General features: G+C 41.7%; 1 protein-coding gene and 1 long non-coding RNA gene across 3 annotated transcripts in view; one reads left to right on the top strand and one right to left on the bottom strand.

The window, feature by feature from the left end:
* LOC123766865 (uncharacterized) overlaps window positions 1-6,376 on the bottom strand; it is an 8,027-nt gene extending 1,651 nt beyond the window's left edge. Inside the window, exons 1-4 of one of the 2 annotated variants that reach the window (XM_045756302.2) lie at window positions 6,302-6,376; window positions 1,879-2,053; window positions 1,332-1,487; window positions 616-792 (exon numbers count right to left, since the gene is read on the bottom strand). In XM_045756302.2, coding sequence (XP_045612258.2) covers window positions 616-792; window positions 1,332-1,487; window positions 1,879-2,041 — 496 coding nt within the window. In that variant the 5' untranslated portion in view covers window positions 2,042-2,053; window positions 6,302-6,376. Of the gene's footprint in view, window positions 1-615; window positions 793-1,331; window positions 1,854-1,878; window positions 2,054-6,301 lie in introns of those variants that run through there. The other variant, XM_069307516.1, reaches the window with a different exon arrangement.
* The window catches only part of LOC138353967 (uncharacterized), a 21,485-nt gene extending 7,786 nt beyond the window's left edge, over window positions 1-13,699 (top strand). Inside the window, exons 2-3 of the long non-coding RNA XR_011223344.1 lie at window positions 5,728-5,923; window positions 13,474-13,699. This is a non-coding gene — a long non-coding RNA (uncharacterized lncRNA). The remainder of the gene's footprint in view (window positions 1-5,727; window positions 5,924-13,473) is intronic.

Below are 13,699 nucleotides of genomic sequence, written 5' to 3'. Positions count from 1 at the left end.
TCTATACCTTCTGGGAGATCATTTACATATATCAGAAACAGTATAGGTCCAAGGATTGACCCCTGCGGGACTCCACTTGTAACGTCTCGCCAATCTGAGACCTCACCCCTCACAATAACTCGTTGTCTCCTGTTTCTTAGGTACTCCTTTATCCAATGGAGTACCTTCCCTTTCACTCCAGCCTGCATCTCCAGCTTTTTCACTAGCCTCTTGTGTGGTAAACAAATAATTCACTTTAATTAACCAGTTGTGAATTTTAATTTTAAACTCCCGAGACAGCAACGACACAAGATGATTTATATACACCAATATGTCTACCTAGCTCCTGTGTGTGTATATATATATATATATATATATATATATATATATATATATATATATATATATATATATATATATATATATATACACCAATATGTCTACCTAGCTCTTGTGTGTATAAATACTGAAAGTTTACTTTAGAGCAAAATTATACTCTCTGGTTGGTCAGTAAACACTTGTATAATAATAGCCTTAATAAACCTCCAGAGGTTGATGGGCATAAAGTCCAATAACAAACCACACAGCAACAAAAAATAATGATCAGAATCATTATTATTATTATTGTGTACTCACTTTCACTGGAGATTGTCTTGGCAAAATTAATCTGTTGTTGGTTCCTTAAGATGGCAAGGCGGAACCCGGGAATGCTCTTGCAGTAAGTCTTGGCTGAGTTAAAATCATCATTTTGTTGACAAGTGCCAAAGTAGACAGTGCCATCATTATCTTCCGTCACAGTGTTTTTAAGTTGAGCTAGAAAGTAAATATAGATGGTATCACAGTCACTAGAAGAGCCAGATGGCTAATGTTTAGCCGTCCCTTCCTATCTTGCTTTTTCTAAACAGAACTCTTCCCAACATCATACATTATCATAAAGACGATATACGTCTTGTAATATTTCTTAAACCATCCCCACGAGGTGTCAGTGCAACTAAATATATGATCTACACAGCCTCTCCCACCACTGAAACCCAGTGTGTTCATCACTGTCCACTTTCTCAGTTATTTCCTCTAATCAACCCAGAACTATGATGCCATATACCTAGGTATATCATTTAAACAAATAATATGTACCCATTTTTTGTTTACAGTGACACAGTCTGGCCTCTTGCCCAGTCCTCTGCCATTAATCTCACCATTAGGACTTCAGGCAAATTCTTCGTATGACTTTTGCATGACGCATGACTTTTTCTCTACACTCATTTCAATAGCGTCCTTTAGTCAGTCCGCAGCCCGTTTTCACACTGCTTGTGACCCCGCACATTTACCTAGCTTGTAGCCCCCACACTTACCCAGCTTGTAGCCGTACACAACGCCCGGTTGACTTGTAGGGGACGCTTCCTGGGGACTCTGGTTTGTGAGGCGACACAGGAACGTCTCAGCATCCAGGGTCTGCGCTGCGAACGCCGCACAGTTGGGCAGTGCCAGACACCGCATCTTGCACCCACCTGTGTGTGTGTGTGTGTGGGAGGTTATTGTATGTCTCACCCTCGTGACTCACCATTACCCCTAACGACTCATTCATGCTCATTAACCTTTACCAGAATTGTAATCACAATCATCGCATAATCAATTGTGTTTAAAATTACTCGTTGAAACAGGTTTCTTCAGCCACTCTATTGTGAAATTTGAAGTGGGGGGTGGAGGAGGTGTTGGGGGTTTAGAAGAAGGGGCGGAAGAGAGGGCTGGGGAGGAGGAGGGGGAGCGGTACGGAGAGATGTGGAGAGAAGGTTGTAGTTGCTGGTAGTAAAGCGTGATCCTGTAGGCACAAATAGATGAAACAGGCGAAATAGGTGAATGCACCTATCATATAATACTATTCACAGGATAGACGCTCACAGACGCTGGTGGTGTTGGTGGTATTTGTGATGGCCGTGCCTTGAGGGAAGGTCATGTCCCTCACTATGAAGGTCCTCAAGGGCCACAGTGCCCCACTGGCCCGCTGTGTCACCAGCAGGAGCACCAGGCCCACTGGGAACACCACCAGCAACAGCGTTCGCATCCTATACTGCACCTGCAGGAGGAAACACACAGACCTTATTAAATATAATGCTAAGGAGTGCCTCTCTAACACCACCAGAGGTGACCCATCCCATGTGCACTAAGAGCCGTGCTAAAGGTTCGTCTCCCGTAGGAGAGCACGGTTAGGGTTCTTTGGCCAATATATATTTGGGCAATATATATTATTCTGATCAATGTAGCAAAGCACACTAATATAAACAAGCAGCAGACGTGCCCTTGGACACGCACGTATACATACACACTGCGGTAAGAAATATTCAGCACCACCAATTGCCTGCAAGTACTCGCCTATGAAGTGATTAAATCCAGTTAGCACGCACCACCAAGAAATTGTCTACTTACAAATACCGCAGGATGACCTGATTAGTCAGTCACCTTGCAAACTTCCCAGCCTTGTAATTTAATACAACACCTACAATTTGATCATTCCTTATGGCGTCTGTTGACGCAGAAACCAAAGAAGACGACTTTAAAACCACTAAGTCATCTTGTAGAACAAATAAGAAGTTCTTGTCATAATGAATAGTAAGTCAGTAAAACCATTTGCCTTCCAAAGCCGAAGACGCAAGATCTGAGCACTACATAAGTTAATAATATAGAGCCTCTAGACCTGAGCTCATTTTAACTTTCCAGGTTACGCAGCCTTCCCGGCTTGGTGCCTTCTTTGATAATTACTTTAACTTTCCAGACAGCCTAAGCCAGCTGTCATGAGGCAAGTGGCACGAGGATGGCTTGCTAAACGCATGTGCATGACAATCGTGACAGTTCCAAATATATTTTAAAATGAAGACAGGATGGCATAAAATTACTACCTTGTGAAACCACGCCCTCGGCGGCCTTTATTTTTTTTATATTTGAGCAACATTTGTTATGAGTTATTTTGCAGTTATAAGAGGTTCCTGTCCGGCAGAGTGAAATAATTCAGCTCATTCTCAGGAACGGGTTCACCAAAAGAATATTTGATTTAATAGCAGCGGGTTACATGAGGTTGTGCTTGGGATTCCGCTCAAAAGAAATGCGTCACTCATTTCTAACTTTGTAGTGTAAATATACAAGATCAGTCTAACGAAGCCACGTAATCTAACATAACCTAATGTAACCAACTACACAGCCTAATCTAACCCAACCACACATAATCTAACATCACCTAATTAACCAACTACACAGCTTAATCTAACCCAACCACACATAATCTAACATCACCTAATTAACCAACTACACAGCCTAATCTAACCCAACCACACATAACCTAATCTAACCACCTACTTAACGTAACATAACCTAATCCAACAAACCACACAATCTAACCTAACCTCGACCAAACGTTGCTACACAACCTATCCACCCAACTTACCTGACGTAACAAATATCTACATACGCAAACGTTTGTTTTTATTTTTTTTAAAACATTAAACAGAAAGTTCGTACCAAATTTATTGATCTGAACATATTTGTATGCTTAAAAAACACACACATTTGTCTACAGTAGGAACTGAAGAACAAAATTGTTATACCTTGTGGAATACAGGGTGTTAGAACACTGAGTAGTGTATATAACAAACACTACAGTCGCAAAAGAACAAAATACACACACACACACACACACACACACACACACACACACACACACACACACACACACACACACACACACACACACACACACACACACACACACACACACAGTAGGTAATTACACTTAGGTAATTACACACACAGAGGCTACCAGGGGGCTATCCTCCTCATTGGATAGCGCGCAGGACTCGTAATTCTGTGGCGCGGGTTCGATTCCCGCACCAGGCAGAAACAAATGGGCAAAGTTTCTTTCACCCTGAATGCCCCTGTTACCTAGCAGTAAATACGTACCTGGGAGTCAGTCAGCTGTCACAGGCTGCTTCCTGGGGTGTGTGTGGTGTGGAAAAAAAAGTAGTTAGCAAACAGTTGATTGACAGTTCAGAGACGGGCCGAAAGAGCAAAGCTCAACCCCCGCAAACACAACTAGCTGAATACACACACACACACACACACACACACACACACACACACACACACACACACACACACACACACACACACACACACACACACACAAGTATGCAACATTATGGTAGAGCATTTCGGAAATATCCATCCTCGAGGATGGCGTTCACTGGTGACCACAGCTGTGTACTTACAGCTAGGTAGGAAATGTAGATGTTTATCTCTGAGAATGTTTGGTACTATGTTTATTGTTTGTGATGTGTGTCTATGTATGTATTAACACGATGTACTGAACGGGGTGAGAATAGCTTGAGCTACCTCATCCCTTTGTGTGTATTTTACCTCAATAAACTTATTTCAATTTCAATTTTACAGCTAGGTGGGGATAGCTAGGTGAGCACTGGTAGGGAAAGCACGGCTAGGTGAGCACTGGTAGGAGAGCACGGCTAGGTGAGCACGGCTAGATGAGCACTTAGGGGAACAACCACTAGGTGAGCACCGCTAGGTGAACACACACCTATCTTTGGTCTCCTCATTTTTATCTTCGCTCTTCCTCATATTAGTCACGCTACGGCGTGTGAAAACCTCTTTTTGAACTACCAATGATTCACTCGTCTGTTGCTGCTGTTATGATGCATTTCAATTATTCACTGCTTGGCTTGTGCGTCGATTGAGGAATAAATGGATAACCACAAGACGGCAATAGTAACCGAATTGTTGGAATGTTTAACGATAAGAATTACGTTAACGTCGTAATCACTTAAATGTTCGGATGAGATACTTATCTAGTAAATGGTTTTTTGTTGTTTCGAACGAGGCGGTTATCTAACAACCCTGGTGTAGTTGAGGACAGGGCCGCGGGGACGCTAAGCCCCGAAATCATCTCAAGGTAACCTCAAGGTAAGGTATATAGCTGCTAAATGATTTGTTGGAATAAGAAAAGTTATCTAGTTAATATTTGTATTATGTAATTCATCCTGGGACATATATAATAGTATAAATGTTGCTATTGAGCTTTTTAAAATGCTCTAGAGTCATGCAATGCATTTTAGTATAGTAAGGACAGTGTAATTGTCCGATATACGCTTTTGTACAGTCTGGTACTATGTCCACTATTACAACAGTCTCACCAAATGGCCAGTTAGCATTGTGGTGACTTTAATCTATCTTAATCTTAAGGTCTATCAACCTCCAGAGGTTGATAGACCTTAAGCCCAACACCTCACCAAATTATGTTCTTGGTTTACTGCTGACAAATACAAAACTCAAAAGAATACACTATTCACAACTCTGAACATTACACTATTCGCAGCTCAAAAGAATGCACTATTCACAATTCAAAACGACACACTATTCACAATGGAAATACTACTATTCACAACTCATAAAATACACTATTCACAACTCAAAACAACCTAAAGAAAGCTCACCCCGACACACGAAACAACTCCCACAATACACAATACAAAACTCAGGACAACGTTGTATTCCTAATGCACCCCTAAGAATACTATCAGTTTTCACCGATTCATACAAAAATATACACCAAGAAAACCACTACAAAACTCGCCACCGCAATAGAAAACAAGTTTCAAAACATTCTTCTATTTTATTAATTAGATAATCTTGTCCTAACACACACATTTTAAAACATTTAACATGATCTTTTCTATCAAATCCATACAGTGGCAGCACGGAGGCGGGACCCCCAACAGCCAGATAGTGGGATGGACTGGATATTGCAAGTGCTTCTCCCACCTCTATGACAAGTGCCAATGACGGGAGTCACACACTACCTTCTACTGTCTGCTTGTAACACGGCTTGCATGTGATTTGTTTCCGGATTTCCGCACCTCACTCCCGCTGCATCAGAGGACTAAAGGTCAGCCACTCTCATTATCCTTCTTCTTTCTTTATTTTTTTTATGCACTCCATACCCATCCCGTGGACGGTGGTGGAAAGGGTTACAGAGGCACATAATGGGTTAGATGAGATCAGTTCAAGTACCCCATAGTTCGTTTAGCTAAGCAGGTGACAGTATTGTGACGCTAGCTACACAGTTGTTAATGTTACATACACATATACATATATATATATATACATTATATAGTCACAAGGATGTGACCAACATGACGAGTTCCTCACTCGTATCCTAGTAACTCGACTATGGACAGTATATAACCTGTGTATAGTGGTTATAGACAATACCTCGCCTGTTCTTGAAATGAGGGAGAGAGTGAGAGTGCAGAGAGTGACCTACCGTGTGAAGACCCTAGCAGTGAGTGAGGTGTGTTGGGCCTGACGCTGACCAGTGGTGTGAGCGGGTGGGGAGAGGTGGTGCCACTCTCCGGCTGGTTGTGTAAGTCAGCTGCAGTAAGGACGTTTAGGCCGGCTGCGATTTTGATTTAGGGGGGCCTATGAAGAAGGCGATATCCGGAAGGAAAAATGGCTTGAATGAAGTAGGAGGGCTGTAAGGAGTATTTTGTTGTCCCATGTCTTCTCAAGCCAGTAATGTGGGAGACCCGAGTGCGCTACCAGCCAACGCTTGCGTGTACAATTACACAGGCTGAGCCTAGTCCACAAGCCAAGCGTTGTCATGTTTATCAAACCCCGAGCCACTGCCCTTCAAGCACTGGTCTTCCAGTCATACCAAACCTGGTACCAAGCCCCGGGTATGACAGTGGGATGTCACAAGTTATATGGGGGGGCTCGTATTGCCTCGTCGCAAGCCCATCTCGTCCCCACCATGGTTTCCTATTGTAGACATGCCCACAACCACTTACCACACTGACCTGGTCAGTGTTTAAATGCTGCCTCTGAGGTCAAAGTTTAAATCCCCCTGCCGGACGGTTTTCTCCTCTGGTGCTTCACACTGCTAAGAGCCTCACAGAGATGGTCATCTGTATATTACTCATTCACTATATGAAACACTTTATAACCCATCCTCCTGTTTATACTACTTGTTTTATGTGAACCATCGTACCTATATTGACATAATGGATAATTAGATAGTGGAGAGTGGTACTATTCACTTTATAAGTCAGGAAAACAAAGCTAAAAACCAAACTTAAATATTCCAAGGCTTAGTATATCATATACATTTGTACTACATTAGGCCTCGGAAAGCGTTAGGTTAGGTTCAGATGGTTAGGTTAGGTTTTATTAGCAACATAAATACAAACCTTTTCCAGTTTGTCCCAATTCAATAGTACCAAATTCTACTTTCTAACTGTCCATTACGTCAATATATGTACAGTGGTCCACATCATTACTATAAATACTATCTAAACACGAGGATGGTCTACACTTAATTCATTTAATTTGAAGTATTATATAGTATTGATGTAGACTTTTAGAACCTTTCAAGACCTATTTAATCTCACTATTTACATTCCTAAGAGTTTATTTTTTGTGGCTTAAACATTTTGTGATGAGCATATTCACATTTATCATATTATTAACAACATATTCACATCAGCCAATACCGTAAAAATTTAACAGAGGGTATCAACAAACTTTTATAAATTTATAAATTTTTAATCAAATCAAAGAGAAATATCAAAATTGTATGACATTCTCAGTGCATGCAATAATTTCGGTGGCACATCTCCTGTGCCAGGTGAGTACGACGGGCTCACCATAGCCCGTGCTGCTTGGAACGTTTTGTTCCATGTAGCTGAATCTATAGCAACAACAACAAGCACAAATTTCCAGCATTAATATCATCTTACAATTCTGCTCTCCTTCATAATATGAGCGAACATAATATTCAGTACCCAAGCCCACAACCTTAACCATGTATTGATATCGTGGCAGTCCCTGTTGAGACTATTGTGATTTCTGTGTGTAATGAAGTAAGGGCGAAGAGGTAGAACGGCCTATTGACATAGCTCGAGTGCATGGGGGGAGTTGTGTAAAATCCTGGTTTGTGTCTCGGAGAGGCTGCAGGATCCAAGTAAGTTCAATAGAATTTCTGGTTGCAATTCTTTTACCATGTCGTAGCTCGGTCGATTAAGGCAGCGTCTGGGATGCTCTCGGACGCAGGTTCGAATCCTCGTCACGGCCTTTGTGGATTTGTTCGACAATCAATGTATTTCATGCGAAGGATAAATTAATCAAGGGTGCTCGTGCTTCTTACGTGATTGTTAGTGTCAGTAGTTTGTAGTGACAACGACTCGTTAGTGAGTCGTGTTACTCGTTAGCGAGCTGTGTTAGTGAGCAGGTACATTTATCTTTGTTGGTTGAATGTTAAGCTGTTGCATCATCTCCTTAACTACCCCCTAAATGTTTGGTTCATTTAATTTCATTATTATTGACCCCATACCCATCCCGTGGGCGGTGGTGGAAAGGATTACCGAGGTACATAATGGGTTCAGGAACTGAACCCTCATAATTCGTTTAGTTAAGCAAGTGACAATTTTGTGAAGCTATTTACACAATTGTTTATATTGCATTCACATATATACACATACACAAATACATATCAATAGTCTTTTTATATCACAAGTGAATCAAGAAGAGGCTCACAACAGTCTCTATAGAAGGCAGTTTATATCTATGGTGATGAGCTTAGAGTTAGGCTTAATGCTTATCAACCTCTGGAGGGTACTTAGAACAACCACAAGCGCTTATTGGCCAACCAGCAAAAATATTTGTGAATATATTCCGGGATTATAGTAAACTCGTATATACATAGACATAATTATGTAGGAAGATAGCGAGCTATATAAAGCTCGCCATCTTCCTGAAATTACGATATGTGAACTCATTTTTTTAATATATGTTAAATTTAAAAAAAAAATTAATTTTAATAATTTGTTTATTCAGTAGCTAGTTTCAGCAACGAAATTATAATTTCAACTTTTTGAAAGTCTTTTTTTCCGAATTTCTATTGCTCAAATTAAGGGGTTTAATTGCTAATTCATACAAGTTTCTCTTTGGTTGATTCCACCTTCCCATTCTCTACCATGCAATGTCTTCATCGGTGCCCTGACAGAGGGCACCATCACCGCATCTCCTTTGGCAGATACCTTCACCTGTGATTATGTTTGTATCAGCTTTGTTGCAGCTGCCACCGCTCCCGCCACCGCCACAATATACTAGCGAAGAAGAAAATGCTGTTCCATCACCCCATGCTACAACTCCGGGGGATAAATTCTGCAGGTCGATACATAAATGTTCTGCAAAGGGGGAATTAAGAATGTGTTTGAGTAAGATAAAGGACAAGCTCTTACCGGTAATTCATCAATAAATATACAAATATTAGTAAGAGTTATGTGAGTATCTACGTTCTAACTACTTCTGTTATTAAATACAAATATAGAACTATACAAAAAATATCAGAACACAAAACACAAGAACGTAAACTATCACAAATTACGCCGCCTCAAAATTTTGGAGATAGATCGGCCTCATCTCTCAATTTTCTACTCTTAAAAAAAAAAAAAATCTGTTCCCTTAAGCCGAAACGCACGAACCCAAAACAGGGGCCTGATGGCTGAATCGACAGCGCTTCGGATTCGTAGTTCTGAGGTTCCGGGTTCGATCTCCATTTAAGGCGGAAACAAATGAGTAGTTTCTTTCACCCTGATGCCTGTGTTCACCTAACAGTAAATAGCTTCCTGGGAGTTTGACAGCTGCTTCCTGGGGGTGTGTAACAAAAAAAAAAAAGGAGGCCTGGTCGAGGACTGGGCCGCGGGGACGCTAAGCCCCGAAATCATCTCAAGATAATCTCAAGATAATAGTGGCATACACCTAACCTATCGAAGTCACTTCAAAGAAAACGTCAACTTTTCAGAGCTTCAATTTATATTAATGTTACCGTACATTTTAACGGATTTGTTGATTCCGTTAAAAAAGCGACGTGTTAGTCACCCGAAATCTTTGACACCCACAGGAACCTGTGTAAGGAATCATTCAGAACCTTGTACACAACATATGTAAGGCCAATCCTGGAGTATGCAGCCCCAGCATGGAATCCGTACCTTGTCAAGCACAAGACGAAGCTGAAAAAAGTTCAGAGGTATACCACTAGACTAGTCCCAGAACTAAGAGGCAGGAGTTATGAGGACGGGCTGCGTGAACTGCACCTCACGTCGCTGGAAGACAGAAGAGTAAGGGGAAGACATGATCACTACCTACAAAATTCTCAGAGGAATTGACAGGGTAGATAAGGATAAACTGTTTAACACGGGTGGTACGCGAACAAGGGGATACAGGTGGAACCTGAGTACCCAAATGAGCCACAGGGACGTTAGAAAGAACTTTTCAGTGTCAGAGTAGTTAACAGATGAAATGCATTAGGCAGTGATGTGGTGGAGGCTGACTCCATACACAGTTTTAAATGTAGATATGATAGAGCCCAGTAGGCTCAGGAATTTGTATACCAGTTGATTGACAGTTGAGAGGCGGGACCAGAGAGCCAGAGCTCAACCACTGCAAGCACAACTAGGTGCGTACAACCAACTAGTTATTAAGCTAAACAAAATTGTTTATATTAAAGGGCTTTTCATGAATCTAGAGGTTAAAACTACACGAAAAAAAGTCGATTACACCTAAAACAGTTGATTTCTTCAGAGTAAGAGAACTACAGATAAGTACACTAGGAAATCACAGTAGAGTGTGTCTAGGAGTACCCATTACGGTGAGTCAATCCCCCGTCCTTGGCCAACGATTTTCTAAACAAATAAGTGCAAACATTTACTCACTTCCATTGGAGAGTGTCTTCCCAATATCTACTTGAGCTGGCGTCCTCAAAATGGCAAGGCGGAACCCAGGGATTTTCTTGCAGTAATTTTTCGCGTCGTTTATGTATCTTGGCCCATCACCAGCGAAGTACACGAGGCCATCATCGCCCTCCACCACGGAGATCAAACTGCTGAGCTTCGCTGGAAAATAGAAAGGATTGTGTTATTGTTTTGCCCATTGCTAAACAAAGAAAAGAAATACAATACTCTTTACTCCGTAAAGTGAAGAAGTCTTGACCTGTAGCCTTGACAAGCAAAGGCTCGTCTATTCCCAGAAATGTTTCATATAAACGTCTACAATATTTGTAGAACAAAAATAATTTGTATAAACACGGTATATAAAACTAGTTAATAGCACCGGAATATACTGAGAGGTTTAGCCCGCTTCTTGTTGTATATATACACTGTTTACTATTGTCCTAGACTATGTCCTGTATTAATGTATACTTGCTGGTGGTCAGTATAGCTACTGTGATGACCTTAACCCTCAAGAGGTTGATAGGTATTAAGCTCAACACCTGACTAGAAAATTATTGCCAAATATGTTCTCGTTCTGTATACGAATATATGTATAGAAATATGTTCTTTTTACTTGACATATGTCATCTTCTTGAGGTAAACAAACTTCATGTGGCAGTCAGGGTAATTCATGGTTCCGTCGGTAGTGCGTGCTCCTGAGTAGTCCAAGAATGCCAGTTCGATCCCATCGCACGGCTTTAATTTGTTGTTGTCGAGATTCATCACGTTGTTGTGATTTCATTGTGCACATAACATTCTGATTGAATGATTAGTTGCTTATGTACAAACGTCATTGAGGGTGTTCATCACTAATGGTTGACTATCTTGCCCAGTATGTACTCACCTAGTTGTGCTTGCAGGAGTTGAGCTTTGGCTCTTTGGTCCCGCCTCTCAACTGTTCTCTCGAAGTATGTGAGTTTATCGAGTGTGCAACAACAGACTTACCCAGCTTGTAGCCTGCACTTACCCAGCTTGTAGCCTGCACTTACCCAGCTTGTAGCCGTATACAACTCCCGGTATGGTGGTAGGGGCCGCAGTCTGAGGACCTTCAGAGGTAAGGCGACATTCGAAATTCTGTTCATCCAACTTTTTAGCAGCAAACGCCTCGCAGTTGGTCAATGTCAGACACCTCATCTTGCACCTGCCTGTGTATCCAACGCTTCAGTTTGTGTTCCACTTCATTTTACTCATATACACAATATGGACCAAACTCACTTATCTACACATTAATTAATTTAGAGAACAAATCCACAGGAGCCGTGATGAGGGTTCGTTCGCCCCCCCCCCCCACACACACACACACGCGCGCGCGCATACGCATGCATGTATCTATGTATGTATGTATATCCACAGGATAGACGCTCACAGACGCTGGTGGTGTTGATGGTATCTGTGTTGGCCGTGCCTTGAGGGAAGGTCATGTCCCTCACTATGAAGGTCCTCAAGGGCCACAGGTCCCCACAGGCCCGCTGTGTCACCAGCAGGAGCACCAGGCCCACTGGGAACATCACCAGCAGCAGCGTCTGCATCCTGTACCGCACCTGCAGGAGGAAACACAGAGACCTTGCTAAATATAATGTCAAGGAGTGTCTCGTCTAACACCACCAGAGGTGACCCATCCCATGTGTATTAAGAGCAGCGCTAAAGGTTAGTCTCCCGTAGGAGAGCATGGTTAGGGCAATACGTATTAGCGTAGCACAATGCACCAAGCATACTACTCTAAAGTAATACACTCATACTTATGTATATTGTGACAAAACAATTATTCAACGTAGCAAATCACAGGTAGGTGCTTCCCTCGTCAATCAGATTCAATCTAGGACCTAGTTCTCTAGGTCTGCAAGGACATTGTATGTATATAACAAATTAGGCCAGGGCGATCAAAATCTCCCTGTAAATAAATCATTACTACTCTCAAGGTAAACTTGAGTGAAGAAACTAACAATTATGAACCAGTGCACTCTTGTCAGAGTGAATACCAATATAGCAAACAGTATGAAAGTGAACGAAGCACATTTCGAGCCATTGCTCCGAACATGGTCAAATTGTTAGCAGTCAAGAAAGACGCAGTTAATCTATTTTTCATTTCCCCTTGCATTATTATGAATGTCCTGTGATCGAAGTCTGGCAAAAGTATCGGAAGTGACTTCCTAGCTCTCTCATACTCTTTTCTGCTTTCGAGTTCCATTAGTCTTCTGATAAACTCTCGATGTTCTTGAAGCGTATTCATGCCAATGAAAATAAGCCTGTAATTTAATGCCGTCCGTGTATCATTTCATACGTATTTTATTTTAAGACAACCTCCACTGGACCTAATTTAGGAGTCTTTAATCCTTCCACGGTTTCCCCTCCAATATTTACGTTTTTTTTCGTTTCCTGTACGATCGACAGGGTAACTAGCTTATCAAGATTGTAACTTGCTTAGCTAAATTAATTTTGGGCTTCAGTTCCTTAGTTCATTATCTTCCTCTGTAATATTTTTTCAGCACCGCCCACAAGATGGGTATGGGATGCATAATAAATAAACTAAACTTAAAAAAAAAAATAAACTGGGCTTACTATGCAACCATTTACATAGGATTGTAAATGGATTACTACATAATCCTTCAGCTCTAGTATTGCATAGGATTGTTGACATTTTCAAGCTACAGCTTTGTCCCACCGACAGGAGACGTGTCTGCAGCCTCAGAGCTTCACGTGTGACCCTACAGGAGAACACTTGGGAAACATCCGACACCTGAGCAGTCGTGGCCTCTACACCAACACCACCAACAACGGAGGACTACGAAGTCAAGCAACAACACACCGTTATGGCAGCCGGTCCATGGGTCGTCATCGCCTCTATATCAACGACAGGTACAGACGAGGCTACTTGCTTATGGTGGCACAACCAA

The sequence above is a fragment of the Procambarus clarkii genome, chromosome 60, assembly GCF_040958095.1.
Source record: "Procambarus clarkii isolate CNS0578487 chromosome 60, FALCON_Pclarkii_2.0, whole genome shotgun sequence".
Lineage (NCBI taxonomy): Eukaryota > Metazoa > Arthropoda > Malacostraca > Decapoda > Cambaridae > Procambarus > Procambarus clarkii.
The sequence above is the reverse complement of the archived record's forward strand: the minus strand, read 5'-3'. Positions and strand labels throughout refer to the sequence as shown.